Below are 26,196 nucleotides of genomic sequence, written 5' to 3' on the forward strand. Positions count from 1 at the left end.
CAGCCTGAGAAGCGGCTGGCCTGGAGCCGGCCCCGCGGGAGCCTGGGGCAGAGCAAATGGGAGCGAGGGAAGGGAAGGGATGAGGGCGCAGGGCCCTTTAATAGATTCTGTTTCTGCCGACGCTGGCCACGGGGCGCGGAGCCATCAATTCGATTCGGGGGCCGGGGAATTTGATTTGGAACGACCACGCCATCAATTAGCTTTTATTGACGCCATTCCTCACGGGCAGTCGATGGGATTGGAAGCCAGGCTGGCTACAGAATACCAAGTGCCCCTGGCTCAAGGACACGGTGCCCCGCTCTGCTGGGGGGGGGGTCACGACTCTTCTGCCTTCCCTGGGGTCCTGCACTAGGCATAAACACCCCCCCCCCCCCGCCGGCTCCTCGACTGGGATTCGATGGGAATCCCGGCACCAGGCGCCCTGTCAGCCCCTCGGGGGGGGGACACCCGCCCCCGGAGCGCCGGGCCAGCAGGATGCTCTGTGTCTGTGCTGGGCTCCCTGGAGCCCCGCGGGCGGCTGGCCCGGCCATGCTGGTCCTCAGGCAAGGCAAGAACCAGCAGCCATTTTGAGGGCAGGCTGGCAGCAAGCTGGGGGGATGCCTGAGGGGGCCACCCCCCGAGCCTTGCCCTGGGTGAGGGCCTGCCCAGAGGGTGGGGGGCTGGCCTCAGCATGGCACCCCCCTTGGTGTCAGAGGCTGCAGCCCATGTGCTGTGGGGGGTCCATGGGGCTGCTGAGGTGGCGACGGGCACTGGGGCAGGGTCCTGAGGTGCTGCCGGGGGGGGCCATCAGCAGGTCAAAGGGAGGGCAGTAGTTGCAGGGGGCAGAGAATCAGGGGAGCCCCTTCATGCCTAGAGGAGCAGCCAGCATGAGCCCTGCTATGGGGTGGGGAGCGGTCAGGGGCAGCAGGCTGGGGGGGCCTTGTGGATGGAGCCGGGGCGCCCCGGCAGATGGGGGACCACGGCCTGGGGTGCTCCAGCCAGATGGGGGAGCAGGGGGAGGGGCCCAGGCGCAGGCTTTCCTCAGCCGCTCGTTGAACGGTCTCTGCAAAGGCGCCGTAAAACCCGCCTGCCGTGACAGTACACTGCAGCAGGCCATAAAAGCGCCAGGAGCTCAGGAGCAGGGCGCGGGGAGGGCGCGTGCCCGCCAGGCCCCCGTCTGCCCCTCACCCCACGGGCGCTGGGCCCAGCAGCGCAGCCCGCGGGCCCCCACGGGTTTTGCTGCGCAATTTCCCCAGTGAAGAATAAAACAGGAAGAATTTGTATTTGTCTGAGGCCTCCAGACACAGGGAGGGTGACTCCATCCCCAGGTGATGGGGAAACCGAGGCAGAGAGGTCAAATGACTTGCCCGAGGCCACACAGGGAGTCAGCAGCAGAGCAGGGAAGAGAACCCAGGAGTCCTGGCTCCCCCTGCTTCCTGCTAATTGCCACTGACACTACCAGGGAGCCCCAGCCCTCTGCAGATCTCAAGGCAATGAGGAACCACAGGCATGGCCTGTTTGGGGCTGCCAGCCTCTCCCTCCCCCCAGAGACAGCCCAGCAGCAGCTCCCCCCACTGGGTTCTCTGTCCTCCCTGGGGGTGAGCCATGTCCAGCACCACCCCCCTCCCTCGCTCCCTCCCCCACTATGATGAAGTGGGAATTTTTTGTAATATTGCTTTGATTCCTTGGTGTGCCTCAGTTTCCCCCGCACTTTGCATTGCTCCCAGGGTGAGGGCAGGATTAAGTTTCCATGCCGGGCAGGCTAAGAGCCATGGGGTCGGGGCCGAACAGAACCTTTAAGGAACTGGCTGAAACCCACCCAGGTCAACAAGGGGGCCAGAGTCAGCGCGAGCCCCACGGCCGGACACACCCTGGGGAAGCAGAGCAGAGACCCCCCAGCTGGAGAACCCAGGGGTGGAGCTCACTCACCTGGGAACTACGGGAGGAAGCCAGAGAGAGACCCACTGAAAACAAAGCTCCCCACAGTTGGTTGGGGACTAGCTCTGGGCTGACCTACCAGCGGTGTGGGCCCCTTGGCTAATAACGCCACTGTTCTGACAGCGCGGTTTGGGGGGCACTGCAAATACTGGGTGAGGGGCCTCTGCCCAGCGTCTGGCTCAGGGGGACTCGCTGGGGCTGCACCGCTGGGGCAAAGCAGGAGGAATGGAGCCCCACGCTGGGTGCCTGCCCTGCCCTGGGGGACGAGGGGGACCCCTGGGGGTCTGGCACATAAAAGGGTTCCCCCGAGAGCCCGTGCCAAAGCCAGGGGCATAGCACCGACCCTGGGGCTCTCTGGCTTCACTGGGTTCCTCTCTCGGGGACATTCAGAGCAGGGCAGTGTCTCTGCATGGTGCCAGCACAGACGCAGGGCACCAGGCCCCTGGGGCATGGTGTTGACCAACAGCCCAGAGCCCCCAGGGGAGCTCTGCCGGCAGCATGGGGGGCAATGGCCTGGTGGGGAACCCTGCTCAGGAGGAGGTTACGGGGGGACCCCTGCTTGGGCAATGCCCCCCGCTTCATGGCAGAGGCTGCAGGACCCAGAGGCGGGTGGCACAGGCTGCCCGGAGCTGGAGCAGAGGGATCAAGCTGCATGTTCCACATAAGGGGCCGTGAAATTGACACGCTGTGGTGCTGGCTGCGACAGCCGCCCGGGAGCCGCCCCGCTGCTCCCCAGGCACAGAACTGCAGGCCAGGCCAGCTCTGCTCCTGGAGCCAAAGGACTGAGGGCTGGGGGGCAGGGAAAGACCCTGAAGGGCTGGAGAGGACGTGGGGCGTGGCCAGGAGCAAGCATCGCAAACCCCTGCATGCTCCAGCACTGCCCTGGGCTCTGGGCCCCAGCCCCACAGCCCAACACACTGAACTGGGGGTTAGCCTCTAGGCACAGGGGAAACTGAGTCACAGAGAGGGGCAGGGACACGTCCAGAGCCTTGCAACAACTCCAGTGGCAAAGCCAGGGGCAGAACCCAGGAGTCCTGGCTCCCAACCCCCCTGCTCTACCCTCCTCCGTCTCTCCAACTCTCCTGGGTAGTCAGAAGCCGAGGCCCAGCCCCACCCCAGCTCTGCCATTGCAATTGGTGGGGGCTGGCCCGCCGGTGCAAGGGGGACTCCAGGCCATGTTACCCTCTAGATACATGGGGTACTTGTCCCCTCCCCCCATAGACAGGTGCCACTTGGGGGGCTGCAGATGGAGAGTGGCTGTGCTCTCCCACCCCAGGGGGGTTTTCCCCTTCTGCTGGGCTGGTGACTGGGTAGCCAGGGGCACCCTGGGGCGCTCCCCCTGTGGGAGGCGTGTCAGGCCCAGGGGCCCTGCCCCCCTGGGCTCAGGGCACACAGGGTAGGAAAGGGTGAATGCTGGCGGACGTGACTCCGCTGGGCACACGGGCATGGGGCTGCTGGAGCAGTCATCTGCCTGGGAAACATCAGTGGCGGGGGGGGGGGGGGGGGCAGCCACTCGGGAGCATAAATTTCCAACCCAGGCCCACAGGGCCCAAGGGGGGGTGCAGGGATTGTGGGGGTGGGGGGGACAACCCCAGTGGTCCAAAACCCTGAGTCAGCCCCCACCAGTGGGGCAGGGGGAAGTCAGGTCTCTATTCCCAGCATTTCTCTGCAGGCACCAGGGCTCAGCCATGGGTCAGCCCGCCCCGGCGGGGCCCCCTGGCGGGGAAGCCCCATGGCGGGGAAGCCCCATGGCCAGTGCCCAGCCCTTGCCAGGCAGAGGGGCAGCGGGGGCCTGCACAGCTAGGGGTGGGGCTGCCTCTCTGCAGACACAGCTGCACGGGGCTGGCAGATTTGTGGGCGCTGCCGGGGGATGGATGGGCTCATAACCAGGCCAGTCACGCTGCTTTATGGCTGGCACTAATTCTCCCCTAGCACCTATCCGCGCTGCGTATTCTAATTGCCTCATTTAGGCGGGGCGGGGGCACCAGCTCCAGGGAATAAATCCACGGGACGGGCTTTTTACAGCTGTTTTCATTGGGAACGTACAATTGCAGCTCATTCCCGGGTGCTGCTGAAGAGCAGAGGGTGGGCAGAGATGTGGCACCTGGGCATTGCCACAGGAAAGCCCGGCGGGACACTGGTGCGGGGGAGCTGGCAGCGCCAGGGGCCCCGGCGGGACACTGGTGCGGGGGAGCTGGCAGCGCCAGGGGCCCCGGCGGGACACTGGTGCGGGGGAGCTGGCAGCGCCAGGGGCAGGGGAGCTCTGCATTGCAGGAGTCACTCACAGTTGTTGATCTGAGCACGGATGCGACTGCCGCCTCCTTGTTGTCGCGTTGCCAGCGACACGCAGCAACGACAGCCTGGAAATTAACATCTCCCTGGCAGCGAGGTGCCCGCCCCACATGCCAGCCACCAGCTGGGCCCCATGCACCTGCTGCTCCGCAGGGGGTGGGGAGGAGCACTTACTGCCTGGGGTGGGGGGCCGCCCTCTGCTCTCAGGAACTCACGGCCCAGTTTATTCTTTTACCAAGAGGCTTTGGGGGCACGAGAGGAGATGGGGGGGCTGCGTGCCAGCCGGGGTCGGGGGAGAGGAGGACACCCCAGCCCTGGTCTCGGGCTGCAGCCCACTCGCATCTCGGTGCCCCGGGCTGAGCACAGCACAGTGAGGCCCCAACTCTCCGCTCACCCTTCACCCCCACGCTGCCCCCCCAGCGCCCTGCAGGCCTGCCCCTCCCCCCCTCGGATCCTCCCCGGGGTGTCTCTCCGGCTGTGTCTCGGTGTTAACATCTCCCGGCGCTGCAGCCAGCTCACTTGGCTAATCAGCGCAACGTTCCCCATCGATCGCTGGCCAGGCACCAGCCTGAGCCCTGCCGGGGGCAGCGAGCAGCCGCTGGCTCCGGAGAGAGTTACCCTTGCCTGCAGCAACAGCCCTGGGCCAAGGGACAGGGCACCCCGCCTGCCGGGCTCCCTGCAGGCCCTCGGGGGCCCCAGAGAGCAGCTCCCTGGGGCAGAGAATTGGTACCAGGCAGGAGAGCGGTGACTGAGTGGGGCACCCCCTGCCCGTTCCCACCCCACAGAGCCCAGCCACCCCTGACTGCTGGATTAGTCTCTGAGCAAAACCAGTTAACCCCTGACTGCTGGATTAGTCTCCCCTACGCAGCCCAGACAGCAGCCCCTGCCCTAGGGAGCCGTCTCCTGGTGCCCCCAGGCCTCCTCACAAGACCATCCCCAGGAGAGCCGGGGGGATGTGCCCGGCAGTGCCCACACTGGCTCCGCCGCGCTGACCGGTTATCGATTCCCTGCTCCCCCCCGTCTCCGCGGAAACCCAGCCTGGCCGTGCTGCAGGCTGCTGGTGCCATCAATCAGGGCAGGTGGCCCCGGCCTCCGCACACAGCTCCCGCTAGCCCCCCCCCGGCCCGCAGAGCAGCGCCCCCTGCTGGAGGGCCCCACCGCTCAACGGGTCGCCCCCTGCTGGGCAGGCGTGGCCGCGAGTGGGGCCCTGGCTCCCCGAAGGCGGATGAGCTGTAATTACAGCTTAGCCCCCGGCTTGATCCCACTCTCAACAATTAAACCCCCAGCAGGAAAGGGGACGATGAGCCAACCCACCGTGCGCCCCTCGCCTGCCAGCGCCCCCTCCATCTGAACACACGCCCCCCCAACCCCCACACGCGGGCCTGCTACAGGCTCCCTAAGACCCGGAGAGCGGGGGGGTGGGGGAGCACAACACACCCTCCCTTTCCCAGGGGTCCCCCAGTGATGCTGGGCCCCCCAGCCCAGCTGCTGCGCTGAGGCAACAGGCAGAGGGGGAGCCCCCTGCATGGCCCCTCGTGGCCAGGAGAAGCTCCGCGTCAGCTGGGATTGTGGGAGCTTCACCAAGACCAGGGCGGGCCCCCCACGATCCCACACGGGGCTCTCCCTACCTCTCACTCCAGACCCACAGGCCTCTCCCAGGGACCCATTGCCCAGCCAGCTGAGCCAGAGATTGGGGCAGCATCACCCAGAGCCAGCCCCATGGGGCAGGGCCTGGGGGGAGAGCAGGGGCCAGGGTGGGGGCACAGCTGGGCACGGTACGGACCAGCAGCAAGGCCGGGGCTCAGCCCTCCTCTGAGAGCCACCCCTAGGGCGAGGGGAGCAGCAAAGGGCATGTGGCCTGGGCATCGCCCAGCTGCAGCCTCAGGGGCTGGCGGGCAGCGGGTGCGTCTGCTCTTGCCCAGTCCCAGAGGGGCCAGCGGAGCCGCCGGCGTCTTGCAAATGCTTTATTTGTTGGCTCAGTCGCTAAACACAGATACAAAAATAGAAACTGTACACGGCCCAGGGGGCGTCTTCACGGAAGACAGATCAGCCTCGCCAGAGCGAGGGGCTTTACCGGGCTGGCGCCCAGCACCAGGGGCCAAGATGGGCCGGGGCTCCGGGGAGACAGTCCAGCCCTGCCAGTGAAAGGGGGGGGTCAATCCCGGGTGCTGTCCAGGGCCGAACTCTGCAGGGCCAGAACCAACAGGATCCTCCGACTCCCCATGGGGCCTTTGGGAATGTGCCAGGTGGGGAGGAGGTCCCCCCGGTGACAGACCCCCCGGCAGGGTCCCTCCTGCTGGAGTCTCTGGGAGTCGTCCATAAGCAAAGGCCCATTTCACAGGGGCAAGGAGCCCTGACCACCAGGAGGCACCAATGAGGCCAGAATGGAGGCGGGCGTCTGACCGGCAGCAGCGGGTGCGTCGGTGACGGAGAAGGGCCCTGGGGAGGGAGAGAGCCCGTCAGGGAGCACGCCGGGCTGGGAAGTCAGCATCAGGCCTGCCCCCTTGCAGGCTAGAGCAGGAGGGGCGGGCATGGTGCCCAGGGACCTGAGCGCTGAGCTAGGAACCGGGGCCCAGAAATCAACACCAAGGGGGAGCCTGCCTGGGATCCGCCCCCATGGCAAATCACCTCTCCCGAATATGGAGCAGACGGGGGGGCACTTCTATCCAGAGCTCCCTTTACCCCCACAGCCTACCAGCACCAGGGCCCCCCCAACCTCCCACTGTGAGCCCCCAGCTCCTCCCTGTGCCCCAGCTCCCAGCCTGGAGGCTTCCCGGCCAGTCCCAGCCACCCTGGCCTTGCTAACGTCCCTGGTACCTGCCCTCCACCAGGGCACCCCCTCTTACCGCCCAGCCAGCCTCTCCTCCTCCAGCCGAATGCCAGCACGGGGCATCTCTGGGTCCAGCACATCCTGGGCTCCAGCACCTCGGCCTGGGCGCTCTGGGGACTGGCAGGAGCAGCGGAGCCGGGGGTACGAGCTGGGGCGAAGGCGCCCGCCCCACAGTGCATGGCCGCTTGGAGGGCTTTGGGGGGACAAAGTCCAAAAATCCCCAACTCTGCAGCAAGGAGACAACCCCCTCCCCCCCTCCTCGCCCCGAGGAGTGCAGGGCGGGTCAGAGCCACAGGAGGGGGAGCGGGATGAGGGCGAGGCTGAGGCAGGGGCCGTGGGGCCGGAGCGTGGCCAGCGCGGTGCTGTGACCCGGCGGCTCGGTGTCTGCAGAGAGAACAAGAGCAAAAGGCCCAGGGAGCTGGGGGGAGCTGGTCATGGTGAGCTCCCCCACTCCCCACTCCTGCCCATGCCCCCCCCCAAGGCATGTAGCATCCCCCCACTATATACTCACCCCCTGAACCTCCTCCTGCCTATTCTCCCGCGCCCAAGGCATGTAGCACCCCCCCGCTACATACTCACTCCCTGAACCCTCCTCCTGCCTATGCCCCCCACCTCCCTGGGGAGGTAGCACCCCCGCCCCCCACATACTCACCCTCCGACCCCCCTCTCCCACGGGGCTGAGATTTGGGAACTTCTGTCACAGGCTTTGTTGCTGGAAACAAATCAAAACCAGAATCCGTCAGTGACTCTGTCTCCAACAGGAAGCTTCCCCCACCCCCGGCCCCGGGATCCCCGGCACTGCCCTTCTGCTGCCCCCCCAGACCCGGGCCAGCCTCCCTGTACCAATGTGCTGCTGCCCCCCCTCACAAGGTGTAGGGGTGTCCATGGCATCTCCCTCCAAATCAGGGGTGCCCTCCCCCCGGCGCCAGCAGCAGAAGCGTCAGGGTGGAAAGGGTTAATGCCCAGGATGAAACCAGCCAGACACCTCGAGTCCCCCAGACAGAGCCGCCCTCCCCCCGCTGCAAGGGATTCTGGGAAGAGTCTAGATTGAGAGCGGGAGGGCAGGGCTGTCTCCCCTCCCCCTCCCCAGGGCTCGTGCCCACCCCACGTCTGGGTCCCATTAGCAGGCTTCTGCCACGTGGAAGGGGGGGCCCCGCTCGGCCCCCCCCTCCAGCCCCTCCAGTGCCCGGCCAGACGGACTCACTCGATGCCTTGCAGCAGACGGCCACTCGTAGCCTCAGGCACCGCCCGGCGCTCTCTGGGCTGGGGATAGCTGGGGGCAGAGACAGGGACGTCAGGGCACTGCCCACATGGGCACAGCTGGGAGTCAGGCCTGCCCCGAACCCAGGGCCCTCCCCCTTCCCCTCCCCTGCGGGAGCCCCCAGCACGCTCGGCCCTCTCCCCCAAGGAGCCACTGAGGGGATTTACAAGCAGCTCCTAAGCGCGGGGCAGGCGGCTCCGAGGCGGGGGTCTTAGCCCAGCAGGAAGCACCTGGGCCCAGCAGAAGAGAGTCGCCCCCCCGTCCCCCGCACAGCTAGGAAACCCATCAGTCCAGCCCCTCCCTCGGGGCGGGGGGAAAGCAGGGTCAGCCAGGGTCACCGTCAGGCCCGCCCGTTAGGAGGACGCCAACGCACCCAGCTACTCCCACCTTCCCACCCACCCACTGGGCAGTGCCCGCCACTCCCACCCGGGCCCTGGGGATCTCAGCGCACCCCAGGGCCAGCGCTGCAGGGGAGGGGCATGAGGCTACAACCTGGGGGAGCCCTGCCCCCGACAGCCCAGCCGCCTCGGACCCCCAGCCCACCCCGAGCAGACCAACGCTCCCCCCAGGGCGGGCACCCCTGGCCTGGGGTGTGGGGGGAAGAGACCCCGGGGAACTGCGCCCCACCCCTCTCAGAGCCCAGCCCCTGGCAGCCCGGGTCAGCGAGCTCTTGGGGGCAGTGGGCACTGGCTGGCTGGAGCGGGGTGCCCAGCCAGGGCCCAATTCAGGCAGCAGCCAGCTAAACCGTCCCCCATCCTGCCAGGAAGGAGCCAAGACCTGGGCAAGGGGCGCCCCCTCCTGGCCACCTGGCACACTGCAGCAGGCTGGGGAAATGGAGAAGGAGCCTCCTCCCAGGGCACTGCCGCCTGGCCGCATGGACAACCACAGCCCAGCCCGGAGCCAACCCCGCTTGGCAGGGCGCGGGGGGCCCCTGGGGGCACAAGCAGGCGCGGGGGGCCGGGGGACACTCACAGATGTAGTAGTAGGTCTCCCCCGGCTGGAACTCGAAGCCCAGCGAGAAGGGCGTGAAGCGCTGGATCTTCTCAGAGAAGCGGACCGGCCCGAAGGGTGCGTGGGGCCGGTTGCACTCCCAGCGCTTGAAGGCACCAGGTGTCTCGTAGCAGCCCTGGTAGCCCTCGGTGTCCACCATGTGCAGGCTGAAGGTCTCAGCCCGGCCCACGGGCACTGGGCGCTCGTAGTGCGGGCAGTAGATGTCCAGGTAGTCATTGATGGAGACCTGGACAGCATAGTCTTCATGCAAGAACCTGGGAGTGAGAAGGGGCCAGTGAGTGGGCACAGAAACATGGTGCCAGGAGGGCTAAGGGGGGCCAGCAAGGGGGCAGGGAGCTGGTGGGGGAGGAGCCATGGTGCCAGGAGGGGCCGGGAAGGTCGGGGACAGCAGTACCCCCTCCGCACCCATCAAACCCTGGCCGGAGCGGCTGTGGGGAAAGCACCCAGAGTTCAGCCACACTCACCATCTGCCCACTGTACCCAGCAGCTGGAGGAGGAGGTCTGGCCCAGGGGCTGACAAGTGCCCGTGCTGTCTGTGGGCTCAGAGCCGGCTGCCTGGGCGGAGGGGTGCAGTTCCTGCAGCCAGACGCTTAGCAGCAGCTGGGGCAGAGTGGGCCGTGACACCCAACGGTCCCAACCGGGCCCCACATCCTGAGAGCTGCACCCCCCACACCCCGCCCCGGCTTCTCCTGGAGTCCGTGCGTGTCCCCAGGGTGGGTTACAGGGCACCAGCTAACGCCAGGGAAGGAACCGGGAAACTCGGGGGTGATTTGTGTTGGGTTTACAGATTCCTTTGTGCCCGTTTCCCGTGCTGGTGACCCTGGCACTGCCTGCAGGGGGAGGGCACTGGGACAGGGAGACGAGATTCCTGCTCACCCCTCCTGGGCACTTCAGCCGGAGGGGTGGACCCAGCGGGTGCCAGCTCCCAGGGAGCGCAGGCCAGACAGGCAGAGCCAATGGGGTCAAGGGCCTGACACAACTGTGCTTGCAGCCTAGACTGGCGCCCGGCTCACCCCACTGCGCATGTCACCTTTGGGGGTCGTGCATGGGGAGCAGCCTCAGGCCCTCTCCCCCGGTGGTCAGGCCAGGCCCTGGCATGCACAGTCCCCAACACCTGGAGGGGAGGGGGCTCCCCAGCCAGATGTGTCAGCCACTGGCTCCCACGCAGCCCTCGGCTCCAGCCTGTTGTTGAAACAGCTACCGGGCAGCCGGCCTCGTGAAACAAAAAGGCATCAGCTCCGATTAGGCTCAGCCTGCTGGAACTGAATGTGCTCGGCGGGGCGGCTGGGGAGCCGGGGCCGCGGCTCAGAGCCACGCCGGGCCGCGAGCTGAGAGCGCACAAAGCCCCTGCCCCAGGCGCAGGCCTCAGTGTCCCGCTGCGCTGATCGGCGGTGACAGACCAGTGGGGGGAAGGGACGCTGCTCACACACCGGGCTGCTGGGGCCGGCACGGGCCCCTGTGCGAAGTCTGGTGCGCACAGTGCACGGCCAGGCCCAGGGGAGCTCGCACGCCCGTGCACACGCACACAGTGCACGGCCAGGCCCAGGGGAGCTCGCACGCCCGTGCACACGCACACAGTGCACGGCCAGGCCCAGGGGAGCTCGCACGCCCGTGCACACGCACACAGTGCACGGCCAGGCCCAGGGGAGCTCGCACGCCCGTGCACACGCACACAGTGCACGGCCAGGCCCAGGGGAGCTCGCACGCCCGTGCACACGCACGCAGTGCACGGCCAGGCCCAGGGGAGCTCGCACGCCCGTGCACACGCACGCAGTGCACGGCCAGGCCCAGGGGAGCTCGCACGCCCGTGCACACGCACGCAGTGCACGGCCAGGCCCAGGGGAGCTCGCACGCCCGTGCACACGCACGCAGTGCACGGCCAGGCCCAGGGGAGCTCGCACGCCCGTGCGCACGCACGCAGTGCACGGCCAGGCCCGGAGGCAGCTCCAATAGGATCCAGATTCCCAGTGGCTGCCATGCAGGATTGAGGCTGGACCGGGCAGCGCTGGTAATGGGAGGGAGCAAGGTCTAGCAGTTATGGCCCAGGAATGGGACCAGGAGGTGCAGGGGTCTGAGCTGTGCCCGCTCTGTCAATCCACCTGGAACATGAGACAGACCCATCAAGGGCAGATGAGAGCAGTCCCAGTCCAGCTGAATCCCCTACTCTGCCAGGCTGAGAGGGCAGCTTGGCAGGTGTGCCCAGGAGGCAGGGAGCGCCAGGCTGTGCCCTGCCCTGGCAGGCAGTGGGCTGGGACAGCAATGCCCGTTTAACGAGGGCTGGGCAGGTAAGCGCTCACACTGCCCTGCCCCACCCACCAGCCCCAGCTGCTAAAAGCAAACACCTGGCCGATCCACCTCCCCTGGGCAGGGCAGGGCTGGCGGCATCTGTGTTCACTGGGCAACAGCCTGGGATGTAAACACGGCTGCAGGCCAAGGCCCGCTGCCCCCCTCCTCTCTGCCCCAGGTCCTCTCCTGGGCTAGGCAGTTGGGAACCTGCCTGGCATAGCCAAGGAGGACAGCTGCCATGGGCATCCTGCTACATCGCTCCCTGGGCATGGGCACACACAGGGCTGGGGACGAGCTGCCTAGGGGGCGCAGTGAAAACTACGACTAGTTCTGACCTGACCTCCCAGCCACAGACCGAGTTCCAGGTGCCCCCTGGCCCACGGGCCACCTCCACGCCCCGTGGGAGCGGCTCCAATGGGAATGGCCAGCACTAGGGGTGCGCACCCTGGGGAGCCTCTCCCCCAGCCCACTGTCCAGCCTCTCTGCTGCAGGACACCAGGGAGCTCGGCCCCCCCAGCAGGGCTATCCGAGGCAGGTCCCCGGGCAGCGCCTGGTGAGCACAGCCCAGCTAGTCCCTGCACCGGCCGTGGCAAAGGCTGACGCTGGATTCCAATAGATCAGCCGGCCCCGCCTCCACCCTGCTCTGCCAGCTCCCACCAGGGAACCTGGCCCCAAGCCACGGGACAAAGACGCAAAGGGGGGCAGGCCACGGCTCCCTTTCGACGACGGGCTGGCACAGTAACCACTGGGTGTCAGGAAAGGCCGAGCCTGAGCCCTCCCACCCCCACCCAGAGCATCAGCAACCTCAATCCCTGCCAGGGGGCCAAGCCCACAGGGCCTGGGGGTGGAGCAGGTCTCAGCACAGGCAAGGGGCCCGCATGTGCTCTGTGCCCCAAAGCCAAGGGATAAGGGGCTAACAGCTCCCCTGGCCCTCCACGGGGCAGGGGAATCAGGCACTCGGACGGAGTGATCTGTGGGGCAGGACTCTCAGTGTTATCACCGCAGAGGAGCCCCCAGCCTGGAAAGAACAACTCTCACACCCCCACCCCCTACGACCCCGAACCGCTGCGGCTCCAAGCGCATCCCAGGGCAGAAGTCAGGTGCTCAGGGTGGGGTTTGCCCCAAATTGCCCGCAATGCTGCAGCATCGGCAGCCAGCTCTCCCCCTGCCTCCCAGCAGGCCAGAGCCCTGGGAGTGGGCTGGCAGGGGCTGGGTCAAGCAGGGGAGATGGGCTCACCCCTAAGTGCAGCTGGGCAAGACCTTCCAGGGCAGCCCGGCGCGGCCTGTGCCCAGCACCACAGGGACAAGCCAGGACCCTCCTGCCTAGAGTAGCAGGGAAAGGTCAGGGATCCACATGCACTAGACAGCCCGTCCCTTCAGACCCCCTCCCTCTCGCCATGGGGCAGAGCCTTCCCTCAGCCCCCCTCCCTCTAGCCATGGGGCAGAGCCTGGTCTAGTCAAGACTCAAACACAATTAAGAGTTGTAGAGGGAGGGCTCTGAAGCTCCCCCATCGCAATCCCCCCTTGTGTCCCAGGGCATGGCCTGTTCTGCCCCATGCTGAGGGAGCCTGGAATCCAGCAGACAGAGGAGCCTTCAGGCAGTGCCCAGACAGCGGAGTCTTTGCTCCTAGAGCGATGGAGGGGGCTGGCACCCTCGTGCTGCCCGCAGAGATGGGGCAGGAGCCAGTGCCACGCTCCAGGGGGACAGAAACAGCAGAGACAGGCCCCAAAGCTGCTTCCCAACACTCCACCCCAGAACCCACCTGCCAGCTCAGCCCTGGGGCTCGGTGCCGCAGGCTCACGTCCTGGCAGGCAGGAGAGTTCCCAATTCAAGGCTACAGATCGGGCAGACGGGGGGGCCCTGAGCGGGCGAGTGGGGGGCTGGGTCCTGGGGACATCCCCTGGGCACAGCCAGGAGCCGCACTGGGCCCTGCCACGCCCACGTGGGCTGCAGGCTGTGAAGCACCGGGCCACCCTCGCCCAGGGCCAGCTGCGATCTCTGGGGCCAGCACTTTCCACCTGCCTCAGGCAGCCCCAGGCCCGCAGCCCCCTGCCCCCCTGCCCGTGCTGCTGGGCCGTTCCCACGCCCCAGACTCGCCCCAACTCGCCCCTGGCCGGGTGGCGCCGCTCAGGAACGCTGGCCTGGCACAGGGGAGGCTGGCAGGACCTGCCCAGCGCAACGCCCGCTCCCTGCACAAGCTGGTTAGGGCCGGGGCTGGCTGCGGGCTCGGTCCAGCCCTCGCCCCGCTCCCAGCGCCCCCCGCGGGCATGTTCCCAGCCAGTCGCTGCTGGGGCCGGGGAGCCCGGGGCTGCGAGCCCAGGGCGAGCTGCAGGGCGCAGCCGGGCCCCCCAAGAGCGCGCAGGGCTGCGGGGCCGGCAGGCCAGGCTGGGGCCGGGCAGGGGGCGCAGCCGGCAGCGCAGACAAAGGAGCCGCCAGGCGCGCAGCGCAGAGCCGGGGCCGCCGGGGACCCCCAGCCACGGAGCCGTCCCCAGCGCGCAGAGCCGGGCAGGCGCCCCGAGCATCCCCGCTCCCTGGCCGGCCCCCGGGCGCGGCGGCTCCGGGCCGGGCCGGGCCGGGCCGAGCCGAGCCGGGCCGTACCTGGGGTTGCTCGAGTTCCAGTAGACGCTGTGCCGGAGGCCGCGCACCGGCCGGAGCCGCCCCCACAGCAGCGGCCCCCAGAGCAGGAGCCGCAGCAGCAGCGCCGGGCACATCGCTCCGGCCGGGTCGGGCGGCGAGCGCGGGGCTGCCGGGCGGGGGACTGGCCGACGGGCGGGCGGGCCGGCGGAGGGGGACCGGGCGGGGGGCAGGGCAGGCCCCGCCCCCAGCTCCAACTTCGGGCCAATCAGCGGCCGGAGCGCAGCCACCCCGAACAAAGTTCCCCAAGTCCCAGCTTAACCCTTTGGGGGCCGAGCGCCGCCGCCCCCCGTTAACAGCTCGCGCGGAGCCGGGCGGGGGCTGCACGAACACCGGGCACGGGGGGGTTCGGGCCTACCCGGGGGAGGCGCGGCGCTTTCGGACCCCCCCACGGCGAACCCCTCCAGGCCGGGGCGTTCACACTGCGAGCCGAAGCGAGCCCGCTCCACGAGGGGCCCGTGAGCCCGGCAGCGTTGCATGGGGGGCTGGGCCCAGCAAAGGGGTTTCCATGGAAACGGGAAACCCCCAAATATTTGGGCCCAAGCTTTCCCGGCCGCCGGTTCTGTCCCCATTTCCCCGCGGAAAACGGCCCCTTCCCCCACCCCAGCTCCGGGGGTGCTGAGCAGCTTCACCCTCCTGCTCCCCCGTTGTGTCCCCCCACATCCTGCCCCCCAGGGCTGATCCCTTCAGCCTAGGCCCAGCAGCAGCCCCCTTTCTGCCCCCCGGCCTTGCCCTGCTCTAACCATTAGCCCCCACTGTCACCCCAGAGCGAGGACGTGCCCTACAGGGTGAGGGGCACCGCTAGGCCCCTCTTGTGAGCCCCTGCCCCGCCCCTCCCCGGCTTCATTGTGTCAAACCCCGAGACCGGGGGGGGGGGGGGCTCACACTTTTTTTGCTGAAAATATTTCAGGCTCTGACGACCCCCCCCCTTCCCAGGCCCCCCTCACTTCTGCGCGGCTGCTGGCGGGGCACTGCCTTCGGAAAAGCTGGGTGCTCAGCCAGCCACCGCTGCTCTCCCAACCCCCCACTAGCCTTGTGACGCCCTTTGGGGTCAGCCCCCCCAGTCGGAGAAACGCTGCATGAATGATAAGGCCAGGTAGGAACCCTGGGTTCACCCAGGCCAGGGCCCATCCCCACCTTCGGTCCTGTTTGAACCCTGGGAACAAGGACCCGCCTGTGCTTTGTAAAGGTTGCCAGGGATGGAAAATCCCCCAGCCTGTGGCCCGCTGCCTGGCCCGGTAGTTACAGTCATTATTAAAAACTGGCAGCTTATGTCTCGTCTGAATTTGGCTGGCTCCCCCTTCCAGCCATGGGCTCTGGTTGGGCTGCTGAGTGCTCGGAGATCCCATTCATCCCCCCAGGCCAGGCCTTCACTCTCATAAACTAACCCAGTTGCCCCCTGGAGCCTGGCGGGATTGGGTCCCTCTTCTAACCCTTTTTATCAGGCTGGGGGCTCTGCTCTGCCCCCTTGCCAGCTTATCAGCACCCTTAGATTGTTGGCCCCTGGCTTCCAGCAGGGCCCAGTGCCCAATAGGGGGGTAAAATCACCTCCCTACGCTGACCCCAGACACACCTGGGCCTGCATCAAGGACCCCCCTAGACTCCTCTCCCCTCCCCATGCTGGAACTAGAGCCCAGGCATCCTAACTGCCAGTGTCCACCCCAGCCTGGTCAAACCTTCCCCTTATCTCTGGGAAGCAGATCATTTCTAGATCTCACCCAAAGGGGGGCCTGCCTGGGGGGCCTCCCCTAACATCAGTGGGGACATGGCTCCTGGTTGGGCTGCTGGGGGGAGCAGAAGCGCAAGGGGTACTCGGTGGGCTCAGGGTGTAGCTGGTCCTAACTGCTGCGTTTGGCGAGGATCCCTTCAGAGGCAGCTTGGGCACTTTTCCTGACAGTTTTCCAAAGCCCCAGCCGGGCTTGGCAAGGAGCTAGGGGAGGGCTGCTAAAGCCAGACCGGTGCCACAGTCCCCATCTTCCGGCCCGATAGCCAGCTCCCTCAACAGCACAGCCAGGGAGGCCCTGGATGGACCTGTCCTCCCTGAGCTCTTCCCACCCCATCTCCTGGCTGAGGCTCATGCTGTCCAGCTGCACTCACCTAGCAGCCCTGGGACACCCCCAGCAGCCCCCATCTGCCCAGCTCCTGGCCACTCAGTCCCTACAGCCCCCCCAGCATTCTGCAGCCAAGTGTGAAACATCCCCAGCAATGCAGCCTCAGCCCCCCACATCAGGGTCAGGACGTGTTCCCAGCCCCAGGGGCACAGTCCCTGGCACCACAATGCACCCCACTCTTATGGGGCTGCATCCCAGACCCAAGGCCTCGCCCTGCCCCCATGCTGTCAGGCATCCCACCTCCCTCCGACTCTCCAGAGCCAGCTGGAGTCTTGGGGCAAGGGCCGGGGCCGGGGCCGGGGCCGGGGCCGGGCCGGGACAGCTGCCAGCTTCCCCTATCTAAGCAGCACCCGCCCCAGCCTGGTTAGGCTGCACTCCCAGCACAGCTCCCCCAGCCGGGTCTGTCACGTAGCCAGGGCCATGACAGAGCCCCAGTGGCAATAAAAGGTAAGCGGCTCCGTGCGGCCGGGCAGCACAAGAGAGACTTTGTTCCCGGGTTCGGGGGCGGTGCAGCCGGACAGACGCGCCGAGCGGTTCTGGAGCACGCAGAGCAGCCTTTGTGCTAGTTCCCTGGGCTGGCGCAGGGGAGAAGCCAGGACTCACCCTAGGACCAGAGTCACGGGACACACTACACCCGCCCCCCCCCGGGCACAGGAACACAGTCCAAAACAGAGCTCGTGGGTACACCCAGGACCCCTCAGGCAAGTCCTTCTGGGGGGCAGGGAGCTTAGACCCCAGCCCTGGGGTTCCCTGCGTTCAACCACCCAGCCCCAAACTGAAACCAAAAAACCCCCCCTCCTCCAGTCTCGCTCCTCCTCCCCCTGGCTCCTCCTGCAGCCTGTGTCCACATTCCCCAGGCAAAGGTGTCACCTGGGTCCAACCCCCCCAGCTCCGGTTATAGGCTCGGCTCTCCTCACTCCAGCGGAGTCACCCCCGGCTCCTCCATCCCCTGCGCAGACAGTCCCAGCAGAACTAGACACCATTCCCCGGTCAGTCCTCCCCAGTCCCTGCTCTGTCACATCCCTCCCCCCTTCGAGACTGAACTGAGCAGGGTCACTCTGACCAGTGATCTGGGGAAGTTCGGGGCCCCCTCTCCGGGACAGCCCATCCGCTAACATGTTGGCACTTCCCTTCACGTGGACCACGTCCATGGCAGGAGCCTGCTCCTGCAGGATTATTTCCATCTGGTGCAGCCAGGTCAGGGGAGAGGGGTCGGTGTAGATGGTGAAGTGTCGCCTGAAGAGATAGGGCTCTAGTTTCTTGAGGGCCCACACCATGGCCGGGCTCTCCTTCTCGATGGCTGCGTAGTGTTGCTCCCGGGGTAGCAACTTCTTGCTCAGGTACACGATGGGGTGTCTCTCCCCCTTTTCATCCTCCTGCATTAACACCGCCCCCAGTCCCAGGTGAACACTAGTGATGGGGGTGGCTATGGCGCTAAAGTGGGGCACAAACCTTCGATAGTATCCCGCCAACCCAATAAAGGCCTGGACCTGCTTTTTGGTTTGGGGCATGGGCCAGTCAATGATCACCTCCACCTTGGCTGGTTCCAGCTTTAGGCGGCCGCTCCCCACCCGATGGCCCAGGTAAGATACTTCCGCCATCCCCACCTTGCACTTCTCAGCTTTTATGGTCAGTCCCGCCTCCTGGAGTTGGTCCAGCACTTGTCTAACCTGGGACACGTGGTCCTCCCTGGTCTGGCTAAAGACACAGATGCAATCAATATACGCCACGGCAAAACTCTCCATCCCCCTCAGTAGCTGGTCCACCATGCGCTGAAGGTGGCCAGTGCTCGCTTGAGGACGAAAGGCAAGGTCAGGAACTCGCAGAGCCCCAGAGGGGTGATAAAGGACGATTTCAGTCGGGCATCTGCATCCAGCGGCACTTGCCAGTAGCCCTTTGTAAGGTCCATGGTGCTAAGGTACTGAGCTCCTCCCAGCTTGTCTAGGAGCTCGTCAAGCCTGGACATGGGGTAGGTATCAGATACAGTGATGGCATTGAGCTTCCGATAGTCCGCACAGAACTGGATCGACCCGTCCCTTTTGGGGACCAGCACCACCAGTGAGGCCCAAGGGTTGGCAGATGGCTGGATCACCCCCAAAGCCAGCATGTCCCGGACCTCTCTTTCCAGGTCCTGAGCAGTTTTCCCTGTGACTCGGAAGGGGGAGCATCTTCTCGGCGGGTGCGACCCTGTCTGCACCCGGTGGACAGTCAGATTAGTGCGTCCAGGCTGGCTGGAAAACAGCTGGCGGTACGGATGCAGCACCCCCCTGACCTCAGCTTGCTGGGCAGGGGTTAGCTGATTCGAAAGGGGGAATTGTTTCCAGGGGGGAACCAGCTCTGGTCCCAGGGAATCGATCTACTAAAGGGTCATCTCCCTGCTCCTCCCACTGTCCACACATGGCCAACACCACATTCCCCCGGCATAATATGGCTTCATCATATTCACATGGTACACCCGGCGGTGGTGCGCCCGGTTCAACAGCTCCACCACATAGTTTACCTCATTGAGCTGCTTGACAACCTTGAAAGGGCCCTCCCAGGCGGCCTGTAGTTTGTTCTTTCTCACAGGGATGAGAACCATCACCGGATCCTTGTGCGGTCCTAAAAGGCCTTCTGCTTCCTCTGGGCTCTGGCCAGATTCTCCCTGGCCAGGCCCATGAGTTCAGCCAGTCTCTCTCGGAAGATCAGGACATACTCCACCACTGACTCTCCATCGGGAGAGGCCTTTCCCTCCCATTCGTCTCTCATCAGGTCCAGGGGGCCCCTCACCCTCCTGCCATATAACAGTTCGAAAGGCGAAAATCCGGTAGACTCCTGGGGCACCTGCCTGTACGCGAACAGCAGGTGAGGTAAGTACTTGTCCCAATCCTGCGGGTGCTGATTCATAAAGGTTTTCAGCATCATCTTTAGCGTCCCGTTAAACCTCTCCACCAGCCCATTGGACTGGGGGTGATAAGCTGAGGCCCAGTCGTGCCGGACCCCACATTTCTCCCACAAGCACCGGAGCAGGGCCGACATGAAGTTGGAGCCTTGGTCTGTCAAGACTTCCTTGGGGAACCCCACTCGGCTGAAAATGGTCAGGAGCGCATCGGCCACGGTGTCTGCTTCAATGGAAGCTAAGGGCACTGCCTCGGGGTAGCGGGTGGCAAAATCTACCACCCCCAGAATGTATTTCTTCCCCGACCGGGTCGTCTTGCTGAGAGGCCCCATGATGTCCATGGCCACCTTCTGGAAAGGCTCCTCTATGATGGGCAAAGGTCTCAAAGCCGCTTTCCCCTTGTCCCGGGCCTTCCCCACCCTCTGACAGGGGTCACAGGATCGGCAATACTGCCGGACCGTGGTAAAGACCCCGGGCCAGTAAAAGTTCTGTAGCAACCTCTGCCGGGTGCGCCGGATTCCCTGGTGCCCTGCGAGGGGGATGTCATGGGTCAGGTACAGGAGCTTGCGGTGATATTTCTGGGGGACCACCAGCTGCCTCCTGATCCCACAGGACTCTACTTCCCTTGTGGGAGCCCATTCTCGGTACAGGAACCCCTTCTCCCACAGGAACCTCTCCTGGCAGCCTCTCCTCATGGTCCGTACCACCCTGAGGTCGGCCAGGTCCCTGAGCTTCCGCAAGGAGGGATCTTTCCTCAACTCGGCCTGGAACTCAGTGGCTGGGGAAGGGATGGGGCCCAGTTCCCTATCGCTGGCCAGGTCTGAGGCCTCCGCCTCTCTGAGCCGTGCCCCTCGGCGCTCCCTCCCCACCAGGGTAGGGTTCTGTGCCTCCGGCGTGGTACCCTCCCCAAGGTCAGGGTGCAGTGCCCCTCACCGGCTCTGGCTAGGGGTCACAACCAGGGCGGTCTGGGGGTTGCTTGGCCAGTCCTCTAGGTCTCCCCCCATCAAAACTTCAGTGGGCAAATAGTGGTGTACCCCCATGTCCTTGGGGCCCTCCTTGGCCCCCCATTTCAGGTGTACCCTTGCCATGGGCACCTTGAATGGGGTCCCGCCCACCCCCATCAGGGTCAGGCAGGTGTTGGGCACCACCCGATCTGGGGCCTTCACCTCAGGCTGGGCCAGCGTCACCTCCGCGCCCGTATCCCAGTATCCATTGACCTTCCTCCATTCACTTCCAAGGGAACAAGGCACTCTCTCCGCAGGGACAGCCCCGCGCCCACCCTGTAAATCAAGAACCTTGAGTCTGGGCATCCAACCGCCGAGAGGAGCCTGGGGCCCTCCCCCTCCTGAGCAGTTGATAAGCTGCCCGCCCCCCTTGCCTGGGAAGCCTGCCCCTCATCTGGCTGGGTCCCTACCCAGTTAACTCTGGGTGGGTTCGGTCTGCTCAGTCTGTCCCTGAGCTTGGGGCACCTCTGGCCACAGTAATAGCAGCCAATGTCCTGTTGGTCTCCTCAAGCTGGTTGATTGGCCCTGACGCCGGATGTTCCCCTTGGGAAGGGGTTCTCCATATTTCCCTGCTGGGAAGTCCCATGGTGACTCTCTGCATCATGGGGGCCTGTTCCTTTGGGACTCCTCCCTGCCACCCTGTCCGGCTCGTCACAAACTCATCGGCCAGCCGCCCTGCATGTCACGGTTTCTCTGGCTTTTCGTCCACCAACCATAGCCTCAGGTCGGATGGGCACTGCTCATACAGTTGCTCTAGTATGATCAGTTTAACCAGGTCTTCTTCCGTCTGGGCCCCCTCTGCCCACTTGGTGGCATATCTCTCCATGCGGACGGCTAGTTGCAGATAGGCGGCCTCTGGGGTTTTATGCTGACTCCGGAAACTTTCCCGATACATCTCAGGAGTCGGCCCAAACTCATGTAGCAAGGCCTTTTTGAGTAGTTCGTAGTCCCCTTTCTCTGTCCCTTCCAGTCAGTGGTACAATGCCACGGCCTTGGGGGTCCAGTAAGGGGGTGAGAGACCGGAGCCTGTTTGCAGGATCAACCTGGTGCAGCTCGCAGGCCGTCTCAAAGGCATTCAGGAAGTCATCCATGTCCTCCCCCTCCTTACGCTGGACCAGGAGGCACTTATCAACGCTCCGTGCCGTCCTGGGTCCCCCCTCACTCACCGCAGCCAGGGGCTCGCTGCTCCTCAGCCTGGCCAGCTCCAGTTCATGCTGTCTCTGCTTCTCTTCATGCTGCCTCTGTTTCTCCTTCTCCTCCAGCTCATGCTGATGCTGCTTTTCCCGCTCCTCCTGCAGTTCCCACTGCGTGAGCTCCAACTCTCTGTTTTAGCTCCTTCTCCCAGTGCAGCTCCCTCAGCTCCAGTGATGGGGAGCTCTGCCAGGAGGGTCTCCTGCTAGCCGCAGGGGTCACAGTGCCCTCAGTATCCACTGGGCTCCTCCCGGCCCTTCCCCTAGGCATAGGTAGGAGGGGTCTAGGGAAGCCCTTAGCAGCCACCTGTTTGCTCCCCGCTGGGACAGACACCGGTGCCAGCCCTGCATCTGCCAGGCTGCTTCCCTCAGAGACAGGGATTGGTTCGTTTGAGCGATCTCCCTCCTCCAGCTGGGCAATCAGCTGTTCTTGGGTCTGCGTATTGGGAGGCTCACCACTCTGCCTGCACAGCTCCACCAGGTCACTCTTAAGGCATTTGCTATGCATCTCCCTGCTGGCCACTCTCAGGCCTGTGTGCTCTCAGCTCCCCACGGACTCCAGGGAGAACCCCGAGGGTGCCAGCTCTTCTCGAGGTCACCACCTCTTTGCCAGGGTCGAGCTGCAGACTCCTCCGCCCCTGGGACCACTGGCTGCAATCCCCCGGGGGACCCTGTTACTGCAAAAGTCCTTCTCTCTGGTCACACACTCCCAAGGGTTAACCGCTCCCTGAAACCGTCTCTCTCTGAATCTTCAGCATGCCTGGTCCCCGTCAATCCCCCTTCGTTTTACTGCTCCCCAGTCACTTACTGCAGGAAGCGCTGTCCATGGGGTGCAGTAGATCCCACTGCTGCCGCCAGTTGTCACGGAGTGTGGGGGAGTCCAGGCCCTGCACCCCTCTTCCTGGGATTCACCGCGAGACTCAGCCAGCCAGTAAAACAGAAGGTTTATTGGACCATAGGAACACAGTCCAAAACAGAGCTTGTGGGTAAAACCAGGACCCCTCAGTCATAATCCTTCTGGGGGAGCAGGGAGCTTAGACCCCAGCATTGGGGTTCCCTGCATTCGACCACCCAGCCCAAAACTGAAACCAAACTCCCCCCCCCCCACCAGTCTCACTCCTCCTCCCCCCGGCTCCCTCCTCCAGCCTTTGTCCAGTTTCCCAGGCAAAGGTGTCACCTGGGTCCAACCCCTCCCAGCTCCAGTTACAAGTTCGGGTCTCCTCACTCCAGTGGAGTCACCCCCAGCTCTCCCATCCTCCGTGCAGACAGTCCCAGCAGAACTAGACGACATTCCCCAGTCAATCCACCCTGCTCCATCATAGGGCGTCCATAGCTCCTAGCTCTGGGGGCCACCCCGTGGCCTGCGGGGCGCTGGGAGAACAGGGCATGGGCGAGCTTGAGGGTGATGGAGAGTCTGCCCCCAGGGGGAAGTTGCCCAGAGGCAGAGGGGCCCCCCCAAGCCTGCCCCAGAGGTCGTGGTGCATGTATGGGGAAGGGGTGCCCCCTTGGGAATAGAGACAGTCCCCCATTCCCGGGGATCCCCCAGCCCTCCAAGCCCAGGCTGCCTGGCCAGTGCTTGAGCCACTGCGCCATCTAGTGGAGCATTGGGGTAACCACCGGGGGATTTTGGGGTCTTGGCTCCAGCAAGCAGCCGGGCCAACCCCAGCCCCCCCGGCCAGGAGAGACCTGGGCAGGCCAATGGCACCAGCTCAGAGCGCTCCCCCAGCTGGCCTGCCCTGATGGGAGGAGGCATTAGAAATTTGTTTCTGGGTCTGGGCCTTGCCACAGCGCCCCACAGGGCGGGAGGGGTGGCATTATATGGAGTATATGTCATATATAATGTCATATAATATCAGGGTTGGAAGGGACCTCAGGAGGTCATCTAGTCCAACCCCCTGCTCAAAGCAGGACCAATCCCCAATTTTTGCCCCAGATCCCTAAATGGCCCCTCAAGGATTGAACTCACAACCCTAGGTTTAGCAGGCCAATGCTCAAACCACTGAGCTATCCCTCCCCCCTAGTTCCAGAGCATTGCCTGGTGACTCTGTGACACCCTGCAGCACCCCAAGGCTGAGGGGAACCCCCATGAAGCCTCCATTAGGCCACATGGGGAAGGGATCTGAGCCCCCTGGAGGCCTCCTGGGGTCACAAGAGCACCGCATGCCCCCCAAGGGAGAGCCGGCCCCAGGATGGGCAGCTTGGGCTCTGCCCTGGGCACTGCCTGGGCCCTGGCCAGCACGACATGCCACTCCCAGGGGCACAGAGAATTCACGCTGGAGCAGAAGGCGTTAACTCAGGCAGCTCCCAGACTCTTTATTAGACAGTTTGCAGATGATCTAAAGCAGGTTCAGAAGCAGCCAGCGCCCCAGAGGAAGGGGGAGCCCCCACCAGGGAGTCCCTCCCCACACAGCCAGACAGCGTCCCTGTGAATGGCTCTGGCGGTGCCGAATCTCCCAGGACAAGTTCTGGCACGCACCCACTCTCACCTGTGCTCCCTGCCCAGACGCAGCCGCTCCCCTGGGGTGCGCCCAGCCACACCCAGTGTTCGGAGTCCCCAGCACCCAGGGGCTCTTGGGGCCCAATTCCCAGGGGATTGGCAGGTCCAGCCGAGGGGATGGTGCCCTGGCAGGGTGTGGGCAGGCGAGGGGCTTTGGGCAAAGACCCAGGAACAGCGTCCACAGCACAGACCGTAACAGGCCAAGACTCCAGCAGCCCACGGCAAGTTCTGATCCGGCTCTGCAGCGTCCCCGAGCTGGCGGGCAGGGCACCTCCGTGAGGGAGGCGGGAGGAGCCCAGAAAGAGATCCCAGCGCTTGGGACCTTTCAGAGTCAGCGACGGAGGGGACATGGGGGGCCATGCCAGCGACGCAGGGGCCAGGAACCCTGAGTCCAACAGGCAGCGACGGAGGGGAGGTTCCTGAGGCCAGGCAGCCCACACACAGGGAGCAGTATCCGTCTCACGCTAGATGTCCTGGAGATGCCCAGCGGGGGGTGGGGGAGCTGGCCTGGGGGAGAGAGGAAAGAGGAAATGTGAAACAGATAAGTGGCGGGGGGGGGGCGGTGTCTGCCTTAGTCACCCCCCAAAAGTCCCAGCTCAGCCCACCCCCTAGCGCCAGCGAGCGAGACGCCCCCGGAGCCATGTCTGCAGCCAGCACTCACCTGGAGGGCAGCACCATGACATGGGGGACGTAGGAGGGCACAGGGGACAGCTCAGGCCTGGAGATGAGGGGCCCAGTGGGGTCCGAGGGCAGCAGCCTCCTGGGCAGGGGTGGCTTGGCAGGGCCTGGAGGCTGCAGAGAGACACCAGGGCGAGTTACTGAGGAGGGCCCATGTCCTGGGGCCCCGTGCAGGCCCCCCACCGCCCGCCATGCCCTGCACATCCCTCGGGGGGAGACGAGGTCGATCCCCTCCACCCCACACGGGCAGCCTAGCACCTGCTTGGCCCCACAGCCAGACATCCCTCCCCACACACAGACCGCGCCACCGTCACCATCACCCCGCGTGGCGCCCGCTGGCGCCGTTACCTGAGCGCCTTTCAGCACAGGGTCTGCAGGCAGCGGGCGCGTGGGGGGGGGCGGCCTGTCCCGCAGCAAGGCCTGGGCAGAGAGACAATGAAACAAACACAGCGCCCCACGCTGGCGGCTGCTGGGGGTCCGCACAGACCCCTGGGGAGGAGGCAGGTCCTGCCTGCCCCAGCTGGGGGGAGATGTGAGCCCAGCACCGGGTCAGGGGCTCCAGGACAGAGTGGGGCCAGGGCTGCCCTGCGGGGAGACCAACGCCATGGGCTGGAGCTACAATCTCCCCACCCAGGGGCAGCCCCAAGGGAAGGAGCTGCAATGCCAGGGGGCCCGTGGGAGCTGCCAGCCTAATGCACCACCCGTGGCCAGGCATGAGAGCCTAGGGCAGGGCGCGCGGGGCCCCTGGGCGGAGGTGTGTGGGTCAGGCTTGGTGGAGACTTTGGGGCAAAGGCCACACGTTGGGTGCTTGCTCCGTCCCATGGCAGCACCCAGGACCCCACAGCCCGGCACAGGGGGTTCCTGGCCCATGGGGCTACACCCCGCCCCCACACTGGGGTTGGGGAAGAGAGACTTACGGCTGACGTGGGGTGGTGGGATGGGGCAGCCCCCCAGACCCTGCGGGCGCCAGTTTCACACTCAGGCCCTGCTCTCCGCTGCTGCTCTGACCCCATCACCCCCCCGTGCACGGGAGGGGAGGCAGAGCCAAGCCCTGGAGCCCAGCCACGTGGGGGCAGAGACCCGGTCAGCCGGGTGCCCGCTGGGAGGACATGCGGTGACAGGCATGCAGGAGCCTCTGCAGGGGGGTTAGAACAGCCGCTGCCCTGGGCCCCCATCCGCGCCGGGCAGGGCCCAAGGACGTTACCTGGGATTCCTTGGGAAGCGGGTCAGGCGGGAGAGGCTTGGAAGGCGGGTCGGGCCTGGCCCAGCCGTGGGGAAGGGGCTGCAGAGAGAAGAGGAGGAGAAAGCGGCAGCCGGGGGGGGGAGGGGTTGTCAGTGAGATGGGCAGGGGGGTGTAAGAGAGACCAGGATGGGGGGGGTAGGAGACGGGCCGGGGGACCATGCAGGCGGGGGTCAGTCGGTCAGTCAGTGGCCATGCAGCATGCGGAGAGTCAACGCACAGGACAGACGCCCGCCCGCCTGCCCACGACCCCCAAGGCAGAGCAGATTGCCTCCCCCTGCCCCCCACCTCCAGCACAGGCTCCACTCGCAAGGACCCCCCCAAGATCCCAAGAGGCCGCAGCCCATGGACAGGAGCCCCCCACAC

General features: G+C 65.6%; 2 protein-coding genes across 3 annotated transcripts in view; both read right to left on the bottom strand.

Moving 5' to 3' along the window:
• Positions 1-6,188: 6,188 nt before the first annotated feature.
• EFNA4 (ephrin A4) lies at positions 6,189-14,328 on the bottom strand. Its single transcript, XM_077841088.1, has 6 exons — positions 14,197-14,328; positions 9,273-9,565; positions 8,244-8,312; positions 7,692-7,751; positions 7,056-7,423; positions 6,189-6,648 (listed from the first exon to the last, which is right to left on the bottom strand). Exons 1-5 carry the CDS (start codon positions 14,307-14,309, stop codon positions 7,323-7,325), a joined length of 636 nt encoding a protein of 211 aa, XP_077697214.1. The 5' UTR covers positions 14,310-14,328; the 3' UTR covers positions 6,189-6,648; positions 7,056-7,322.
• Positions 14,329-23,703: 9,375 nt separating this feature from the next.
• ADAM15 (ADAM metallopeptidase domain 15) overlaps positions 23,704-26,196 on the bottom strand; it is a 36,116-nt gene continuing 33,623 nt past the window's right edge. The window contains exons 21-24 of one of the 2 annotated variants that reach the window (XM_077841273.1): positions 25,795-25,872; positions 24,939-25,010; positions 24,574-24,704; positions 23,704-24,419 (exon numbers count right to left, since the gene is read on the bottom strand). In XM_077841273.1, coding sequence (XP_077697399.1) covers positions 24,377-24,419; positions 24,574-24,704; positions 24,939-25,010; positions 25,795-25,872 — 324 coding nt within the window. In that variant the 3' untranslated portion in view covers positions 23,704-24,376. The remainder of the gene's footprint in view (positions 24,420-24,573; positions 24,705-24,938; positions 25,011-25,794; positions 25,873-26,196) is intronic. The other variant, XM_077841274.1, reaches the window with a different exon arrangement.

The sequence above is a fragment of the Eretmochelys imbricata genome, chromosome 24 (genome assembly GCF_965152235.1).
Source record: "Eretmochelys imbricata isolate rEreImb1 chromosome 24, rEreImb1.hap1, whole genome shotgun sequence".
NCBI classification, from domain to species: domain Eukaryota; kingdom Metazoa; phylum Chordata; order Testudines; family Cheloniidae; genus Eretmochelys; species Eretmochelys imbricata.